The sequence below is a fragment of the Sebastes fasciatus genome, chromosome 8, assembly GCF_043250625.1.
Source record: "Sebastes fasciatus isolate fSebFas1 chromosome 8, fSebFas1.pri, whole genome shotgun sequence".
Classification (NCBI taxonomy): Eukaryota; Metazoa; Chordata; class Actinopteri; order Perciformes; family Sebastidae; genus Sebastes; species Sebastes fasciatus.
The window spans coordinates 14828085-14848738 of NC_133802.1; the positions used below are offsets into that span (position 1 = coordinate 14828085).

Sequence of the window (20654 nt, forward strand, 5' to 3'; positions counted from 1 at the left end):
AATATTAAATAAATAAATGAGGAAGTAGGAAATACGTTATTGCATTAATACATTGTGTAAAACCAGTGGGCAAACAGAAGTGAAGCCAACGCTGAAGTGCCTTAAACTTGCATTCTTTCTAATAGCCAGCAGGGGGCGACTCCTCTGGTTGCAAAAAGAAGTCTGATTGTATAGAAGTCTATGAGAAAATGAGCCTATACAGTTTACCTCAGTAAACATTGTAAACATGAGTTTATGGTCTCAATCGCTAGTTTCAAGTCTTCTTCAATACAGCATGATGTTCATTTAGTAAATTATGGTCCCATTTAGAGTCAAATAGACCATAAAGTAGGGTATGGTTTAGGGCATGGCTACCTTGTGATTGACAGGTCACTACCACAGTGTTGTCCATTATATTTTGTAACAATAAAATCACCTAAACTCCAATAAAACTCTTATTATAAAAATAAGAGTGATAACATAACATTTAATAATAATGAGGTTGCGTTTATTGATTTTAAAAAAATTATTATATCACAATTTATTGCTTTGTTTATATTTTTTTGCTTCATTAATTCATGTACTTATTTATTTCTTTATGTCTTATTGATTTATTTAATACTGATTGACACCAGTAGATCTGTTTTATATGGAACAAATCCATCCTGGTAATTACCAAACAGATCCAGTGTATCAGCTCTAAATAACACACAAACTCATACATACTCTTAGATATTACAGAGGTACACCATTGCTACAGAATCATGGCTGACTATGGCCGACCATGATATCTCCTCTGTAGTCGAGCTGTTCCGACAGACAGTCAGGAAGTCAAATCGTCAGATCTTTTTCATCACCAAATGGAAACATTTAGCACCAGCTGAGCAACACCCTGTGCCCGTCTCTCTGTAGGCTTTTTTTAATCTTACCCAGGGGTGAGCATTGAAAAACAATGGCTGAGAAACAGCTTGTCCGCTGTGCGGCGAGATCACTAATTAAACAGTGTTTACTCTGCCAGTCAGACTGCTGTGATCCCTGTCTATCCTGCAGGCTCGCTGCAGAAGTGGATCAATAATAGCAGAGATTGTGTTGTGTTGGAGCACCGAAGCAGAAACGAGCTTCTTCTGAAACCAATTAGACGATTTTATCGACTCTTGGAGCAAATGTACAGATGAAACAAGCTCTGCAGTGAGCGCCCGTGCTGCTCTCTGGCCCTCGCTGGTACCGACAAGTAATGCTTGTTGAAACGAATCAGCTCCTTTTTCAGCTTCTGGTGTCTGTGTCGTCGGCTGTGACAGGGTCAGCCAACGGAGCTCCAAGTTAGTTTGTATTCTGGGCGACTGTGTCGCCGATGCACTTCTGCAGGAACATCTCTTTGTTTGAAGCCAGAATCCTTAGAGACAGCTGCAGAAGAACAACTTTACTTTGCGCTTCAAGTCACTGGAGGTGACTCAGGAAAGCAATAAGTTCTTAAGAAAGAGCCTGGTTTTAATCTAAAAGTTGCACGATGGCGAGAGAAACATCAGAAGACGCAACATCTGTTTGTCCTTCTGTGCCGCATCTGCTGTGTAATCTCAATTCAACTGTTTCACCCCCCTTTTTTCTGTCCTCTGCGCCATTGAATTAATGCAAAGCGGTATTTGTCGGAGCGAGTCAATGCCACCAAAGCCTGCAGACAAATTGGAAATTCAGTAATGGCTTCATGCATTAGAAGCTCAAGGATTGGGAATGGATTAATTGATTTTGCTGCCGGGGTAATGGTGCTGATGAATTATTGCCCATTTGACCGTTTGGAAAACATTTGTGCAGGAATTAGTTGGTTAATTTTAAAACCTGTTTTTATTAGTCTGTCACAGTTTCCTTTTGTCGCAGGCCAGTGTGTTCTTCTGACAGCCTGTTAAGGGGGACAAACAGTGACTTTCAGTGCTGTTGGCGAGCTGTCTGTCCTTTAGACGGGCAGAATGAGTGATCCGTGCCCTCGAGCCCCTGGCCTGAATTCAGAGTGCTTTTAGACCAGAGGGACCGCTGCGGCTGCTCTCTGGACGGGCCGAGGAGAGAGCAGCATTTTAATGAGAGGAAAAGGGGAAAACAGAGATGGATGGGCCGCACAAGCACACACACCAAACCAGCTCGCTCACATTACTCCAGGTCTATTCTCTTCTCCCGCGTTGTGCTGATGTCAGCTGAGACCTGCTGAGCCTGTGGTGAGGAAAAAGTGCAACCACATTAGTCACCGCCACGTCTCTCAAGTCCCACTGTTTATGTTTCCAGAGTCTTTGTGTGGGGATAAACGGCTTATCAAGATGAAGCAGAGGTGAATGTAATATTTATGTTGCGGGAGATGAGAGTCTCATCAACTCCGCTACCTTTTCAAAGACAAGATGATCCCTTTCAGGTTTCTTTCACCTCACGAGGGTTCAGAATTAAAGTCCATGCGTTCAGTCGGGTTCAGTTCAGGTGGCAAAATGTGGATTAGGGCTGCTACTAACAATCATTTTTTATTATCAATTAATCTGCCTATTATGATTTGTTTTGTCCGGCCAACAGTCCAGAACCAAAATATATTCAGTTTACTGTCATATATGAAAAAAAAGGCAACGAATCCTCACATTTTAGAAGCTGAAACCAGATAATGTCAGATATTTTTGCTTGAAAAGATGTTATGGAGTGCTGCAGGGATGACACATTTTTGTAGGCCAACCAGGAAGTTAGCATCGCCCTGGTTCCCTCAATCAAAAAGCCAATTGGATTTTTCTATTGGATTATTGCAGAAAATAAGTTCTGTGGCAAACAAACGTTTATGATACTTCCACGTTTTGTTCTGTAAAATAATCTTCACAAATGAACTCCACTTTTCAGATTTTTGAAATGTGAATGAAATCACCAGAAGTAAAAAGCTGACGTTAGGCTATAAAAGAACTACACCACGATCACATGAGCACAAGTATAAACAACAAGGCTGTAAAGGCGGACCAGTCGGCGTGATGAAGTTTTGTAGTCACATTTAGACACTTGTTAGCAACCGCCTTTTTAAAGACACAAAGGCTTCAAAATGAAGTGAGGTGTTTACTGACGTATTTTATATCGTAGAACAAAACGTTGAAATCTCTTCAGCTTGTGTTAACCACAGACCTTATTTCAGGCTTCTGACTAAAAACCCATTGGCTTCCAGACGAGGGAACTCGTTTCCGGGTTTTAGGACTCATTCCCGCTCTATTGGGAACTAGAGTGTGTACCATTAAGGCTGGTTCTTTACCACCTTTAGCTTTTGGCCCGGGTTTGAGTCCGGCCCAGAGCTCTTTGCTACATATCATCCCCTCTCTCTCCCCTACCTTTCCTCTCTGTCTATCACCATCAAAATAAAGCAGAAATCCCCAAATGAAATCTTTAAAAAACGAAGAAAAATAAATAGAAAAGATAGAAAACAGTTTTAGATGTTGCGTCGATCAAGTAGTGGATTAATCAATTTATCTTTTCAGCGCTAATGTGGATTGAAATAAATCCTACAAATCAACTCCACTTCCAACACTGTATTATCTATCTATGTCCGTTAGGGCTGCAACTGAAGATTACTTTGTTGATTATTTTTAATCGTTTGGTCTAGAGAATATCAGAAAATTCTGAAAAAGGCTCACCACAATTTCCCTGAGCCCAAGGTGACGTCTTAAAACTGCATCTTTTTTTGTTTGACCAACAGTCCAAAACGCATAAATATTTAATATACAAAGATACAAGACAGAGAGAATGCTTTTTTTTTGCTTGACAAAAGCCTTGAAGGGTAAATCAATTATTAAAATAGTTAGTGATTGATGTTTGTGTATCAACCGGTTGATCAATGAATGGACTAATCATTTCGGCACGTTATAATGTCAGTCTAACAAATTGCCCAATAGGCCTTTTTTCAGAACAGATGTTTTGTTCAGATAGCGTAATTGTCTTTTTTCCACACACAAAACATTTTGACAAGCCTCAATATCTGCAGTGAAAGAGGCCTTTTATTTAAATGTGTTCGCTCCTTTGCTTACCTCAGTGATGGATATCATAAACTGCATAAACAGAAACACTTTGGGTGTAACGAAGCATAAAGCAGAACAGAAGACAGCTGCATTAAAACACATCTAGTTAACAGCGAAATCTGCAGAAAACGACTCAAGGAGCGGGAGCAGAGAGTGTCGGTTCAGTCTGTTATAGAGCTATATTTCCCCCACAGAGCCACTTATCAGTTAATCTCCAGTGGGACAGTAATGCAATGATCCATGCAGTGTGAAAGCGCTATGATCCATCCAGCTCCCCAAATAGTTTCAATCCTCAGCTGGAGAGGCAGCGAATGGCGTGTTGCTGCTCACAGATAATGGGCTTTAAGTTGTCCGTTTAGTGCAAAAGAGATGCGTCACGATGTCTTTTGCTCGATGTGATATCTAACTAGGGCTGCGTTTCACCACGTATAACCGACATTACTTCCCGTGAGAGCTCATGCTCTCGTTTTGCTCTTAACTAATCTTTCTTTCTTATGTTCTTCTTTCATTCTGTCTCTCTGACTTTTAATTTGACTGTCCGTCTTTCTTTTTCTTTGTCTTTGTCTCCTTTCCGTTTTTCTTTTTGTCTGTCTGTAATTTCCTCTCTGTCTCTTTCTTTCTTTAAGTCTTTCTTTCTTTCTCAAAATTCCCACAGACAGGCTGATGCAAACTCTTAAAGGAACAGTGTGGTGTAACATTTCGGGGGATCTATTAGCAGAAATGGAATATAATATTCATAACTATGTTTTCATTAGTGTATAATCACCTGAAACTAAGAATTGTTGTGTTTTTGTTAGCTTAGAATGAGCCCTTCATATCTACATAGGGAGCGGGTCTTCTTCATGGAGTCCACCATGATGCTCCGTCATGTTTCTACAGTAGCCCAGAACGGACAAACCGAACACTGGCTCTAGAGAGAGCACTTCGCGTTTTACGTTACCTGAAGGCCACCGTAGTTCTCCGACACAAATACTTGACAAATCATCCATTCATTTGCATTTAATCGCAATTTTTACTATGTACAATCATGCGATTTAATCGCGATTAAATATTTGAATCGACTGACAGCCCTAACTTTAACACATGGGATGTAGTTGCCGTCCCCTTCTATAGAAGTAACACAGTCAACAAAATGAACCTGCTGACTTCTTACTGGTCATCTGAGTGCTAATGAATGACGTGCAGTGACGCTTTGATTTTTCTCCCCCCCCAGCCGCCATCAGTTACAGTCGACTATCGACGCTCTGCCGTTCTACCCCTCCATCTCATATCGCTGACCACTCTGCAGTCCTGACACTGATTTATCGCTCCTTCCTCCGTTATCCGTTACCTGCCGCCACACAGTCCCAAAGAGCAATACAGTGTGTGACCAAAGATGGGTTTGACCATCATTCACACACAAGCCTGTCAGCTTCCTCCCCCACACACCCACATCTCATTTAAGGGCTTATCGACGGGGCCCCCGTTCTACAGTCAGTAGGTCGGGTCCCAGGGAGAAGTTTGAAGATCTCACTCAAGAGTAATTGACCTTTTTTTCTGCAACGGTAGCATTATTTGTGATCAATACTCACCCTGCTGCATAGGCTCTTCTCATGGAGGATTCGTCTGCGTCTGTCTTTTAGATTTTCATAGATTATTTGAATGCTTTGCCTTTAAAAATTAAGGCTCATATCATTTAACAGAGATCCTCTTTTTGTTGTTTTTTTTCTTCTATAGGGGAGCAATGTAATGGAAGACCAGGACCTGAGAGAGATCGGGATCACAGACCCGAGCCACAGGAAGAAGATCCTGCATGCAGCGCGTTCGTTACCCAAGGTGACAAATCATTGATTATCCCTTCAATACTAATCTCAGCATAGTGAGACCTGATCTGATGTCTCACGTTGCTTCTGATGTCAGATCACAAGGTTCTTATCTCCCCTTAATGCCAAGGTAGTAGTGCAGTGGTGGAAACAATTCTGAGATACTTGTACTTTACTTAAGTATTTCCATTTTAAGCTACTTTATACTTCTACTGCACTACATTTCAGAGGTAAATATTGTACTTGTTACTTCACTTTATTTGTCTAATAGATATAGTTACTGGTTACTATATGATGGGCTTATAGAATACCATGCAGTGTAAAAAGATTAGACCAATAGTTTGTGACCTCTTTTGCTTGTAACCCCTTACAAAGAACATAGTTGGGGCCATTTGTTACATTTAATATGTGTATTAGTTGTTCCACCAAAAAGTGATTTCTCCTCTAAACTTTTCAGATAGTTTCATTTAATAACTATTTATGTCCTGTTGTCCTTCGAGGCCCAGAGAACAAAGAGTATCCAATATTTCACCAAAGCAACAGAAGATAAGAGAAAAGACCAAAGTATGAATACAAATGTGTGCTGCAGAACTTCTCTCCCATTAATCATCTCAAGACCCACACATTTATCTTGTGACCCTTTGGAAGGGCCCGGCCCCTAGGCTGAGAACCGCTGGACTGAACTACAGAATTCATATAAAGTAGATAAACTAGCTCCGCTTCGACCTGCCACAACAATAACATGCCACGTATACACTGATGCATCAAAATTACCAATCTAATAATGTAATATATAATTATATATTAGTTTCATTAGAATGAGTCTTTTACTTTTGATACTTAACCTCTTCCACTCCTTGAGGGCGCCGGCATCCTTGGCCGACTTTACTGTCTTTTTGTCTTTTGAATATTTCCGCATACTGGGGTCCCTAAACAGTCCTGGAATTACATAAATTGGGTATCACTGTAAAGCTGAGACTCTTGTGGATCTAATGAGCCCAACTGTATTCATGTGTGATGAAGTTAGTCCCCATAGTAGCCATTTCATTGTAGTGAGACCATTTTTTGAAACTTGACCTCACTGTATAAAATGACCTGTGGTGACCTCTAGGATAATCACAGCCTCATAAAGCTTTACAGCCACAAACTAGAGACCTAAAGCATTCAAAGAATATATAGGTCTTGGTGTCTTAATGTTGTATTTTGGAGGGATCATTGATCATTCTCAAATGGTAAAAAATTGTTGAATTTAGCACCAAATCTGTGTAAGAAATGGTATCAACCCAAACATTGAGGCACCACCTTTGAGACACAATAGAGCATGGGAATGGCCATCATATACTTCTATCATAATGTTCTAAACCCTTATACGGTTTATTTAATTAATTTTTAATTTTTTTATTTCTGATGTATGACTAGAACAACTTGACACACAGTGCTGAGCTGCATCTCAAATTAATCTTCACTTCTATGTGACATCTACTGTTGACCTGCTAAAAAAGACAAAGATGGATCTACTTAATTAATTACAAAGGCAGCATATATAAGCCCTGACGTTGTCCCAAAGCCCTCCGAGCATCAGTGAAGGATTTTCATCTTCTCCTCCAGGTGAAAGCTCTGGGCTGTGACGGCAGCAGCTCCCTCTCCTCTTGGCTGGAGAATCTGGGCCTTCACGAGTACTTACCCAACTTCCTGACCAGCGGCTACCGCACTCTGGACTGTGTCAAGAACCTGTGGGAGCTGGAGATTGTCAACGTGAGTCTCACCGCGTACGCAGACTATGAGGAGTATCGGAGGGTGAAATTAGTTTTACGGAACGTTAAAGAAAATTCAGGATAAGGGACAAGTTTGATAGTTTACTCCAGCTTCAGGAAACTCAAACTCTGTCGGTAAATACACAGAACTTCGGCGTTTGAATTACAGGGAAGTAGTTTCTAGTGTTTTAAGTGGGTAGAAGTTTAAAGGTGAGAAAACAAATCTGTAATATTTGAGGTAGTGACAGTTTAAGCAAAGACGCTTTAGTGAGAGTTATTCTAAAATAAGACATTTAGGATCTCATTTAGAGAAAGCTGTTATGACGAGTTAAATAGTGGTGTCTGATGTTTTTTGGTATGCTTCCAACTTTCCGGCACCTCTGCTTCCTCGTGTGCTGCTCCACATGTTCACCAGACAATTTCCTCTTTCCTCCAGGTGCTAAAGATCTCCTTACTTGGTCATAGGAAACGCATCATCGCTTCCTTAGCGGAGAGGCCCTACGAGGAACCTCCAGTCAAGCCTCCTCGCTTGTCTCAGATCAGGGTGAGGCTGTTTTACCAACAACTTCCTTTTCCTTCCTCTCAGGCTTGATTTGTTTTTAGTCAATGTTTTTTTTTTTTGTGGAAGATGAAGGACAATCACTGTTACGTTCATCATGGGACAACTAACCGTGTCCTACTCTGTCTCTCTCCAGTGCCAAGACCTGCCCGGATCCCAGACCTCGTCCCCCCTCAGTCAGATGGAGTCCTACACAGGACGCTCAATGGACCCTCTGCTGCCGGCGGGAGAGCCAGGGAGGAAAAAAGTGCAAGATGCAGACTATGACGTTGCCCAAAGATATCGCAGTGAACGACACAGACCACACGTACGTTCAGGTTTCATTTCAGCAGTACATTATGTCCTCCAGTATGTAATGCAGTGATTATAGTGGCGCTCTGCCAGTCTTATAACATTAAATCTTTTTTTCCAGGAACGGTACGAAGAACGTCATCGAGAGTCCCGTCTGACCCTGCGGCCGCCAAGTCTGGCAGCGCCGTACGCCCCGGTCCAGAACTGGCATCATCAACCTGAGAAACTCATCTTTGAATGCTGCGCCTACGAAGCCAGTGTACGTTTACGCCTTTTCTCCTTCTTGCTGCGCATGATGCAGTTTTCATTGAACAGTAACACCAACACTTTTTCTCTCTCTCTCTCTCTCTTTCCTATTCCCTTGTAGTACCTCGGCTCCATGCTTATCAAGGATCTACGGGGTACCGAGTCCACGCAGGATGCCTGTGCCAAAATGCGGGTAAGTGTCTTCTCCAATCTCACGGGAGATAATACATATAGTATGAGTGAAGTTGTAATTCATCTTTAATGTCCTATTTCCCTCCAGAGGTCGACAGAACAAATGAGAAAAGTCCCGACCATCGTTCTCTCCATCACCTACAAGGGTGTGAAGTTCATTGATGCAGCCAATAAGGTCAGCTACTAAAAGCACACACTGTCCAGCTCAGTGTGACATGCACGTCTTAAGCCGGGTATCCACTAAGAAGTTCCTGATAATTTTAGTCCCGGGATTACTTTTCAAGGAATTGAAAGGTTCCTTCAGCCCATTGTCATCTGTGTTTCCACCGCGGTCTAAAGACCTGTGGAGATCAGACAAATTAGTCCAGTGACGTATGAAAAAGCAACATGACATGGTACGAGGGCTGCGGCCTGCAGTTCAGTGTGTCGTCTGTTTACTCTAAAAAACACGTTGAAAAACGTTGGATGTAATGAATGAAATGCAAGAGGACGAAAATGTAACTAAGAGCATCTGTCTCCACAGTAAATTATCTGTTGAGTGTTTGATGGTTATTTATTTGTGTTTTAGATCTGTCTTTTTTAAAATGAGTTGGGAAGCTGACAGCAAAGCCTAACTTTATTTTTAATGTTATCAAACTAAGAGAAATGATCTACCCTCGTCCTAAAATGGTCCTAAATTGGTACTAGAGTACTTCCTTGTTTTATGAAACGGTATAGTTGAAGCAGCAGCGCTGTGTGTGTTTCACCAATCAGCGACGATCATCCCTGCAAAAGTTCCTGTTTTTCAGAAAGTACTACCCCCCCCGACCAGGGCCTTTTTGGGGGGTAAAAAGGCCCTGTGAAATGTCCCCGAAACTTAATTTAGACCCTGGTCCCTGCGATCGAAACGCAATGAGTTCCTCAAAAGGTTCCTAGTTTCGGGGAAAGTTCCTGCGGTGGAAACATGGCTTAAGCCTCAATTAAAATTTAACCTGATGCAAATAACAGTATGTTTTGTTTTGTAATATTTTGAGAGTGTTACAGTCAAACATCAGGCTGCTTCTTTTCTGTGATTGTAAATGTCATGCCTTCAAGTTTATGTCAGGTTTGTTCATGTTTAAACAGGGAGCAAGTCTGCTCGTATTGACATTTATCTGACATTCATAAAAAAAAGACATTGAAAGGTTGCCTTGGAAGCTCAGCCCGGTATTATTGTGTGTGGCTGTTAAACACGATTTATGCCCCAATGTCTCCTCTTTACTGGCTGTCGTATTTATAAATCATATTTTTATCATAATGCATTATCACTTTTATAGCAGTGAAGTTCTGTGTGACATAAGGTTGATATCCTATTCTCTTATTTATAGCGTGTATATCCTGTAGTCTTATCCTGCCTCTCTTCTCGGTGCAGAACATCATCGCAGAGCACGAGATCCGTAATATCTCGTGTGCGGCCCAGGACCCGGAGGACTTGTGCACGTTTGCCTACATCACCAAGGACCTGCAGACCAGCCACCACTACTGCCACGTGTTCAGCACAGTAGACGTGGTAAGGACGCTCTCACTGACCCGTCCCGTCCCGTCAGCTTATTCTGACACAGCATTTATGTTAGCTTAACATAGACAAGGTGAAAATGCCACAAGAATTTCTAGCGAGTGTTGGAATCTTTTCCTCACCGGTAAATTTGAATTCCTCCAACATCATCTCCCCATACTTAAACTGAGGAGATGTGACAGGCTGCATCATCAACCGCGTTATCTCCAGACGGCCCTATCTCGTAAAGGTGTCACGCTTCAGTTGGGGCTGATTGCCTCCTCGTAGACACAGTGCTACTCCGGCCGTGATAACTAGCCCTCCATTACCTACTCTGTCCCCCCTGAGAGCTGATGATTATCCTGCTAATCTGCCTCATAATGCAGCCGGGGTCATTCCGGACTAACAATGATCAGTTTCCTCTGAGCTCCGTCGTGTCCTCTGCGGCGCTGAAACAAGGAGGCTGCCGCTCAGCAGCAAAGGCCACAGCAGTCGTGAGATGTGATCAGTTATTTTAAACTGTATTGACTGCTGCTATCAGCCTCCACCAGACGCCGCACAAAGAGGAAGCACAGAGCTGATCACGTCTGTCTGGCGTAGAAGGGAAAAAGAGGCACATCAGGGCGTTAAGTAAACAGATGCCGTACTTGTCTCAGGGCAGATTCTACATCGAAGGATATGCAGATGATTTCAAAGCTGTTCCCACCATGATTGCTTTTTTCAACTACCCAAGGCATGTAGTGTGAAGCTTGAATCCTCTGTCTTTGCTTGTTCATATTTGGAAGCTGTCAGGGTATAACAATAGAGTGCAGCTTTAATGCTAAGCTACAGCGAATGTGTATCCAGTTCAGGTACTGAGGGGAGCTGCTTGCTGCTGCACAATCCTCTCCTTGTTATGCAATTTTTGTTTTGAAGAAGTTTTAGGGACAAAGAAACTTTGTTCTGATATCTTTTGCTGTCTCACTGCACAGTGTGTTTGTTCCCTGGGCCGGGAGACTCAAAGTCCAGAATACTTAAAAGGGCTGTCTCTCTCTCTCTCTCTCTCTCTCTCTCTCTCTCTGTATAGAATCTGACATATGAGATTATACTGACGCTTGGCCAGGCGTTTGAGGTAGCCTACCAGCTGGCTCTGCAAGCCCAGAGGACCAAACAGCAGCAGAACCTCCCAGCGGGATCCGGCTCAGACGTCATCGAGACCAAGTCCAGCCGACCGGTACCCAGACCTCGAGGCAGCGTACGGAAGTCAGCGGTGAGTTGGACATCAAACACGTTGTATGGAGTAGTTTATTGGCCACATTTTAATAGAGGCACAAGTTCTGCTACTGCAGTACAAGTCTATTTCCCTGACCCTGAAACACACTGTTCCTGTTCATTTGGCAGGAATTTCATGCTCTGTGTAGCACACATGGTGCAAAAGTGGGAGGAGAGGTGAGGGGGGCAGTTGTCTCAATTTTGTCTGCAGGGAGGCCCACGGTGTCAGACTGTGAAAAACCCTTGACCTTGTGCAAAAGGACGGGATATCTGCAAAAGTCAATATCCACTTGAAAAAAAATGACAACTGCTGTTATGTCTTCTAAATTGAAGCAGGAAGAGGTCAAAACTCCAGCAACACCCGCAGTATAAAAGTATAGAGAACAACTTGTATTGTACACTGCAAATGTTGTTGGACTTTTGACTTCTTCAGACTTTTTCCCCGTCCCTGTGCACCTTTTAAAAGTAGCTTAAAGGTACAGTGTGTAGGATTTGGCGGCATCTAGTCGTGTGGTTGCAGATTGCAACCGACTGAGTACCCCTCCACTCACTCTTTCCTTTCCAAGACTGCAGTAACGTGAGCTGCCGAGTGCAAAACCGTGGTAACGCCGTTTGCCTCGCTCAGAGGCCATCCTTACCATAATAACACTACCTTAGGAGCAACGGAAGTCAGGCGGCGGCTGGAGGTACCACGGTTTTGCACTCTGCAGCTCACAAGAGAACTACGGTGGCGTTCAGGTAACATAAAAATGTGAAAGACTCTCTCTAGAGCCAGTGTTTGGTTTGTCCGTTCTGGGCTACTGTAGAAACATGGCAGAGCAACATGGACGACCTCGTGAAGAGGGGTCGTGTCCAGAAGGTAACCAGCAAACAATGGAAACACTTGCGACATTGTTAAGGTTAGGCATCGACCTTGAATAGTCACGGTTAGGATAGGTTGTCAAGCATTAAGACTCGCAAGAGTTTTTGCACATCTCAGATCAGATTTTGCAATTTGTGGGTTACCTTGTAGACATGACCGTGAAGAGGACCCACTCCCTATGTAGATATGAAGGACTCATTCTAAGCCAACGAAAACACAACGGTTCTTAGTTTCAGGTGATTATACACTAATGAAAACATAGTTATGAATATTATATTCCATTTCTGCCAATAAATCCCCCTAAATTACACACTGTACCTTTTAAGCTGTGCCAGAAACTCTTCCACTATGTAAAACTGGATCATATCATACATTACTGAGTCATCCCGACACACCTGATGTAATAATGTATGTTTTTAGAGAAACATTAGCATCAGCATCAAGACACATTAGACAAGTCTTAGTATCAGTCTGCAGCTTTTCTTTCATCATTATGATGACACTGTGCGGATGTTTGTCTGGCCATTAGCATTAAACCATTAAGAAGTGAGCCTCGTGCTGAATATTAATGAGGTAACCATACCTCGGGGGCCAGTCGCACGTCTCCGGCTGCAGCTTAATGAACGAATCACGTTAAGAATGTGATGTTTACTGTCACTCCTTCTGCGTTTCCCTTCAACTTGTACACATCTTTTACCTTTATTAAATCAAATGCACTTTTGCTCACACTCACACAGTTGCACACACACACACACATCTGTGTTGGTCACAACAGATCAGGCTGTTCCTGTCTCATGCTACTCAAATCTATGTCAATTTCTCCCCCTTTTATTCTCTCTCAACCCTTCCTTCCTCCTGTCTGTGTGCTATTTTCCTTCTTCCTCTTCTTCTCTTCTCTCTCCTCCTGGCGGTGTTCATCTCTCCCAGGACTCTCCTCCTCTCGACAGTCGTTGCTGTTACTGTTACACCTGCACCACCCATCGTCCCTCCTTCCTCCCGCTGCACTCTGCCAGCCCTGCTGCCCAGGTGCTGCCTTCGCGTCCTCCATCTCCATCCTCTCACTCTTTGCTCCTTTTTCTGCCTTCCTTTTTGTTTTTCCTCTCACTGCCTTAAACATCCCACAATCCTCCATTTGTGTCTTTAAGCTTTTTTTTGTTCTTTGTGAATTTATATTGCTGTTATTGTATGATTTACTGTTGTTTGCAGAAAAATATATATATGAGATACACTTTCCTACACTTATAGGCACAAGTGGACTGATGAATTACTTTTGACTCAGGCGCCCTCTAGTGACGGTTTGGTAGTAACACAAGCTCTGTTTACAGTCACAGTGAGGTACTGAACAGGGGACAGAGTCTTAAACGTATTGTTACTTTACTGTTCCAGTACAAGTAAACGCAAAAGTATCCATTCTGAAGAAAAGTAGAAGTATAGTGACTCACAAAGCTTTACATTTTAGGTAAATGCCAACACAAGACATTGCAGCTGTTGGAGAGAAGATCTTATCTTGATTAATGACAATAGAGATGAATGCATTAAGTGTATATAAGACTATGCCAGCAGATGGATTTTGTGGCTGAGGCTGATATTCAGTCCGACTGTTACTCCAAATTCACACCAGAGCATCGGCGAAGTGCGGCCGAGCTGCCATGCAATGTCAATAAAATAAGCTGCAGCGGCCGCTCCCGAGCTCTTCAAGCTGCGACCGTTCGATTATGTGGCGAATTGCAGTCAAACTAAAAGGTGGGAAAAGTTTAACTTTTAGCGGTGAAGTGCGGCCCAAGAGGACCCGCAACCAATCTGTAAACAGATTCTATGACTGCTGTGACACGTCTATTGTTACAAATTTCTTCCCGCCTCAAACACATGAACACGCCTCCTGGCTGCAGAAAAATTTGATTATTGCACCGAGCCGCACTTCGCCGCTGCCTGGTGTGAATTCGGTGTTACTGACCAAACCGATAAATGAGTTAACTACTTAAGGTCCGCAGTTGTTGAGAGGCCGAGAGTTTGACGCCCTCTTTTTGTGTTTACAGGGGGACCTCGTGGAGCAGGAGGGGGAGTCTCAGTCCCAGGGCAGCGCCACGTGGCTCGTGGACCCCAAGGAATCCAAGCGCACTATCAGCACTAAGTACGAGACCACCATATTCTGAGTGGACCCCTCTTCCTTCCCGACCTCTGACCTCTGGGCCTGGTCTCACCCCTCTTCCTTCCCCTCCTTCTGTGTGCCTTTCACTGTGACTCTGCCTCTGGACCCCTGCTTTCCCCCGTCTCCCTTCAGCCGTCGCTCGTGTCCTCACCTGACAACGACACACTCTGCGATGCTTTGCTCCTTCCTTGTGCTAAACCACCACCTCCGCTTCTACACCTTTTATTGATTATTAGTGCAGCCCCTTCGCTTTATCACTCACACTACCAACCTGCCGCTCACCTTCACCGTTATGATCCTCTCTATTTACCTTGTATGCTTCCTGAACTCTGTGTACAATGCTTCCTTTACTTCCCCCCCCGTCAACATCCCACTGTTGACTCTTGGTGATAAGCTCTTTTTTTTTTCTTGGTGCTTTTCCTGCTCTGTTAGGCGACGGCCGCTCTGAGGCTTTTTCACTCTGATCTTTCAACTCCTGACTTCTCCAAGTGCTGAGAAAATCTGATTTACCACAACCGAGAGTGACCCACTGACTGCACACATCCTGTACCTGGACGGACATGTTTCCTGAGGAAACTGACAAACCGATCCTGTAGATCTATGCGTCATTTGGACTGTTCGGTGGTGTTATTGAGGTGACACAGGATTTATTAAGGGGGATATTTTTCACCGTCAGCGGTCTCCTTGAAGCCAAAGGAGGCTAAGATCCTAGCACTGTGATAAGGTCCTTTTTGGAGCTAATAAAGTAAGCATTTGGGGGGGATTTTCTAGCAAAATAGGTTAACAGAATAGGGCAAAAAGGCTGATATGGACCCGCATGTTAGTGGTCCTTGCTGCTCCAGAAAATAGACAGTCCAAACTGTCCTAAGACTGATTCTGTCTATCAATCAGAGCATCAGGATTTAAACCTGATGCTTCTTCTGGAGTGAACTAACTATGACTAAGCACTTTTACCAAATCCCCAAGTGTGTACGAACAAGTGCATCTTCCTCTGTCCTGTCTTTCTTTTCTTCTCTTCACAACAAATGCCTTCTATGTTCATCCTGTCAGCATTGCCTTTTGTTCTGCCAATCACTAACAGGTTAATATTTCACGGCTGCTGGTGAAAAGAGTTAATCATTATAAGATGTGTGTGTGTGTGTGTGTGTAGGGGGGGCAATCCGTCACCATCACCCTGTTTGAGTCCATTAGTTCTGTGTTATTTTTACTTTATTTTAACCTCACTGCTCTTTTGTGTGCGTGTGTCTGTGTCCCTTCCCTATAGCTGAACACTGTGGCCACTCCCCCAGCCAGTAAAGAAAGGACAGGAATGAGCCCTGTTGCATGATGGGTAGGATGTTTTGTTGGAAAAGTGACCCCATGCAGCAGAGTCACATCACCAGCCGGATCGAGCTCACCACAGTAACACACACGGGCCCCGGAGACAAACAGACGTAAAGTCCGTCAGATCATCTGACCCCACCGACTTCATCACCCCACAGACACACACACATACACACACACTTGTACACACACACTCCATTTAGCTTCCTGTCTGTCAGAAAGTGATCCTAGCGTCAGATGTATTTGTTGTGCTTTATGCGTTACCTGAGAAATGAATCGTTGCCATCTAACACGATCAGGCCTCCCTCACAGAGGGTTAGTTGTTTACTCTTTGAGGAAACGTACCTTCGGTGTCACAATGCAGAACTTGTAGTTAAAGGGGAAGTGGTTTGGATAAGGAACTTTATTTTTTTTTGTTATGATACAAAGGTACAAAGGTACAAGCTATCAAACCTCACACTGTAGGTACACACTCCTTACTGGATTATTAAGTCCTGGATCCACACATTGTAGCGTCCCTTCATGACCGCCGGCTTGTCATCCACAACATACATGTATAACTGTGATAAACAATGTAATATTGCACGGGAGGAACTCTCTAACCAAACTTAAAGGGCAGAGGAACTGACACTACAAAGACTGTTTTATAATAATAAGAAAAATATAAAAGGGGGTGGCTTTTATTTGATTTTCCTGTATGTTTTAATTGTTTTATAGGACAATGATGTGTCCTAACGCTGGAACTGGATCAGGTGTGGTTCACTGCAGCTCCCTCTCTCTCTCCTTCCCTGCTCCTTTTGTTCAGTTAATCTCGTCAAGATTATTTGCCAAACCTGCCATGCAGGCTGGCGTGTCTTTTAGATGTTAGCTGCAGAACAGAACAACTGGGCGCAGCATGTTTCTCCCAGCTAACTCCCAGTATGTTGACTGTTAACGGTACGTTTTGGTCAGCCGATGTGTATATGGGTACTGGTCGTTTTTGATTTAACCGTTGTATATGTGGTACGCTGTCAGGCCAGTACAAGAACTCTACGGTACACTGTCTTCAGCTCGCTGGCGTCGGCACCTTCGGCCATCAGCCTGGTCCCGTTCTGCTTTTGCACATTGTTAAAGGATCAGGAGAGATATTTAGGGACTAATCTGAGGACAACAATGATGAGAATGATATTGTACATGAAATCTAGCGGTCTGTATTTTGATACTTGAATGATTTTTGCTTTTATAGATATCTATAAATATATGTATATGTATGTATGTATGTATGTATGTAATTTTTGACGTTTGTCAAAAGAGAGAAAAGGACTATGTCTTATAAAGTTAAACATATCGTGAATAAATACCCTGTGATTTAAAAAAGAAAAGAAAAAAAAAAGGCTGAGAAAACAATGACTCAGAAGAGGGACCTCACTTAAGAAAAAAAAGATTGTAAATAATCTTGGGCTTCCAGTCTTTTTTATGATTATTTTTCATAATTGTACAACTAATAAATGGCGCAATTAGAAATGCTGACTCTTGACTCTTTATTTGTCCATTCACTGATCTTGCTTACGGTTATCATCATAAGTTTTGTATTCTTTTTCCCAATTTTGGCAGAATTCTCTCTTTTTATTTCTTTTTTTTTTTACTTCTGCTGCGGGTCTCACAGCTGTCTCACAGTGTTGTCTCCATTTTGTCCGAGGGCGAACAAGGTCAGTGGATGTGCCAGAATGAAATGTTTGGTCTCCGCCCTCCACGTCCATTTCATAAACCTTTTTCCTGCTGAATGATGGACAGCAACAGGTGCAGGTGTAATATACTACAGGTGATAAAAGCACAGAGGACCAGGCGCACAAGCTGTCAGTCCAAACAACAAGCTACTGCAGTAGCTACAAGCTGTAGTGACATGAAGAGTCCAAAAAGACATTTTATTAGGACAAGGTGGTTCCTACAGCATATTTCTTTGCATAACTTTCTGGCTGTTTTTATCTGTTTGAGTTTTATTTCATCTTTGTAAGGTGTCCTGAAAGGCGCCACCAAATAAAATGTATTATTATTATTATTATTATTATTATTATTATTAATAATAATAACTAACTTAAAGTTAAGTGTTTTTCTTGCCCTCATGACTGCATTTATCCCAATGTAGATCCTTTTATACTGCTGTGACTTTACAAACTTTAAAGTCTGAAACTTTATCTTGAAAATGTTTCGTGTCCTTGTTTATTTTTATGAGCTTATTCAAATATTAATCTAGTTCATCTTTCAGAAATTCAAAATTGCCCCAGCTCCAGGACATTATTTTTTTTTTTATCTTTGTCAGAAAGGAAACGAATCGACAGAAGACAATTACTACAGCTATCAAATGCCAACTGCTGTGAAATAAGTAAAAAATAACTAATTTAACTGCAGCCTCATAACAGTTCTGGAGTTTGTGACTGTATGAATAAAATATTTATTTTTATTTATTTTACCGAGTGTTGCCTCAGAGAACCAAATTTCAAATTAAGATTTAGGTCCTCATGCTGGATTTGGAAAAGCACATAGTTAACAAAGTAGTTAGATAAATCATTGTGTTTTTTGATTCTTATTTTGATCAATGTTCAGATACTTGTGCAGTAATGAGGCTGACCTTTCGCTGACCTTTATACTGTCTGTGACGCCTTTTGTTTTGGAAAACAGGAATTTGTTATACTGTTGCTAAACTGGAAAGACTTTCCTTAGAATCTAATAAGCTTATTGCTTTAGGCTACAAGTTACGTCTGTAGAGGTAAAATAAGATTGTTGTATAAACCAACTTCTAACCATTCTGGATAGCAGAATGCGTCCTGCAGTGTATAGCCACACATGTCATGTTAAATTACATTTAAATCGACTCCATTAAAGCTGCATCATCTCTTTGATACAATGATGTGAGTGCTGATATGGAAAAAAAATACTTTTTTTTAATGTTGCATCAACACGAAAACATCAACATAACAACAGATGATGCTTTCTGGGGCAGATATGAAGATGAATTTACACATCTGTTCATAGATGTGCAACAGCTGCATGTATGCTGGTGTTCCTGGAAAACAGCTGGTTCACAAAATGACACAAACTCGTAACAGCATGCAGCCTGTTAACAATGAGAATCACTAGTAAAACAAGCCATGTGGTATTTGTTTGTTCATTTTAGGATACAGGAGTATAAACAGGACACGATTTCATGTAATTTTATGTAATCATAAAATGCTACTTATATAGGGCAATTCATCCACACTGCAATTGTAAATGTTGACGGCTTGTCAATAATACGGCTCATTGGTGGAGTCTTCCTGATTAGCACAATTAAAAAGCTAAAAAGACAAAACAGGTGTCCACTTTGGTCCAGACTGAAACATCTCAACAACTATTGGATGGGTTACCATGAAATATTGTCCAGACATTCATGGTCCCCAGAGGATGAAGCCTAGTGACTTTGGTGACACCATGAGGTTGACATTTGTGGTTCAGATATGTTGGATGGGTTGCCTTGACTTGCTACAGATATTCAAGGTTTCCAGAGGATAATTTCTATGACTTTGGTGATTGTTTAACATTTCTCTAGCACCTCCAATAGGTCAAAGTGTATATAGTTATTCTGGCATTCTTGACATCATTTAGTACAGACATTCATGGTTTCCAGGTGATTTATCCTACAGACTTGTGTGATCCCCTGACTTACACTCTAGCGCCACCATGAGGTTGACATTTTCAGTTTTATTGAAATATCTTGATAAATATTGGATGGATTACTGTGAAATTAGGTACACACATCATGTTCCCCACAGGATGAATTTTAATCACTTTGGAAATAGCCAACCTTGGTTTATGACAATATAAATGCAAAACCAATCACATTATACCTGCTTAACATCAACGTGGTAGAATTAGCATTGTAAGCATGTTAGTGTGTGACGTTAATATTTAGCTCAAAGCACCTCTTAGTCTGAGTACAGCCTAACGGAGGAGCTGGCATGGTCGCAGACTCTTCCCTTACCAAAGATAAGTTTATTCAAGTGTGCTATTAGTATACGTCTTTTAAACTATAGATAAGAGAGTATACTTTCAGTTTACTTTCTATGTACTTATCAGAGATAAGATACTTTACAAAAGTATATATAAGTATTCTTGGCTCATACTGACAAGTATACAGAAAAGTCTAAGTATACTTGGTTTATAGGCCTACTCGATCGAGATATACTTAAGAAAAGTATAATTAAAAATTATTAAATTATTGTTAATTATATAAATATATAAAATATAAAATATATAAAATGTATATCTATAAAATAATTATTAATAATTATTACAAATTATTATTAATTAAATGATATTCATAAAAAAAAATGTTCCCACTGCGGGACTAATAAAGGAATATCTTATCTTTTCATAAGTAAATAAATAAGTCAATAAAAGCCTCTTTTATTATTCCAAATATTTACACACATTATATAAATATAAATATATAAATTATATATCATATTTTTTAAATCTGACTGTCATATTTTGTTAAACATTTCTACTGTTGTTGTGGAGAGTAAAAATAGATTTTATTTCATCTGTGTTTGGGTTTATTTGGCTGCTGCTATTCCATTGGCTCTTCATCGGATACGTCATGATCAGACGCTCGCTGATTGGCCGCAGCACACCAGCCTGTCCGGAAGCTAATTGGCTCACCTGGCTGCAATTATTTCCCACCTGTGACTTCTCGTCATGT

General features: G+C 41.7%; 1 protein-coding gene across 14 annotated transcripts in view; it reads left to right on the top strand.

Annotated features, from left to right (window-relative positions):
• Positions 1 to 17440, top strand: part of anks1aa (ankyrin repeat and sterile alpha motif domain containing 1Aa) — an 81459-nt gene extending 64019 nt beyond the window's left edge. For 5 of the 14 annotated variants that reach the window (XR_012594920.1, XR_012594921.1, XR_012594923.1 and 2 more), the window contains 11 exons: positions 5712 to 5810; positions 7406 to 7552; positions 7988 to 8095; positions 8247 to 8417; positions 8523 to 8660; positions 8769 to 8840; positions 8928 to 9014; positions 10230 to 10367; positions 11419 to 11601; positions 14502 to 15359; positions 15879 to 17440. Coding sequence is in view for 6 of the 14 variants with exons in the window: in XM_074643685.1 (XP_074499786.1) it covers positions 5712 to 5810; positions 7406 to 7552; positions 7988 to 8095; positions 8247 to 8417; positions 8523 to 8660; positions 8769 to 8840; positions 8928 to 9014; positions 10230 to 10367; positions 11419 to 11601; positions 13393 to 13491; positions 14502 to 14596; positions 15879 to 15882 (1341 nt within the window). In the remaining 8 variants the exon portion in view is untranslated. Of the gene's footprint in view, positions 1 to 5711; positions 5811 to 7405; positions 7553 to 7987; positions 8096 to 8246; positions 8418 to 8522; positions 8661 to 8768; positions 8841 to 8927; positions 9015 to 10229; positions 10368 to 11418; positions 11602 to 13392; positions 13492 to 14501; positions 15360 to 15878 lie in introns of all 14 variants that reach the window. The other 9 variants (XM_074643686.1, XM_074643689.1, XM_074643687.1 and 6 more) reach the window with 3 other exon arrangements.
• The last annotated feature ends 3214 nt before the right edge of the window (positions 17441 to 20654 follow it).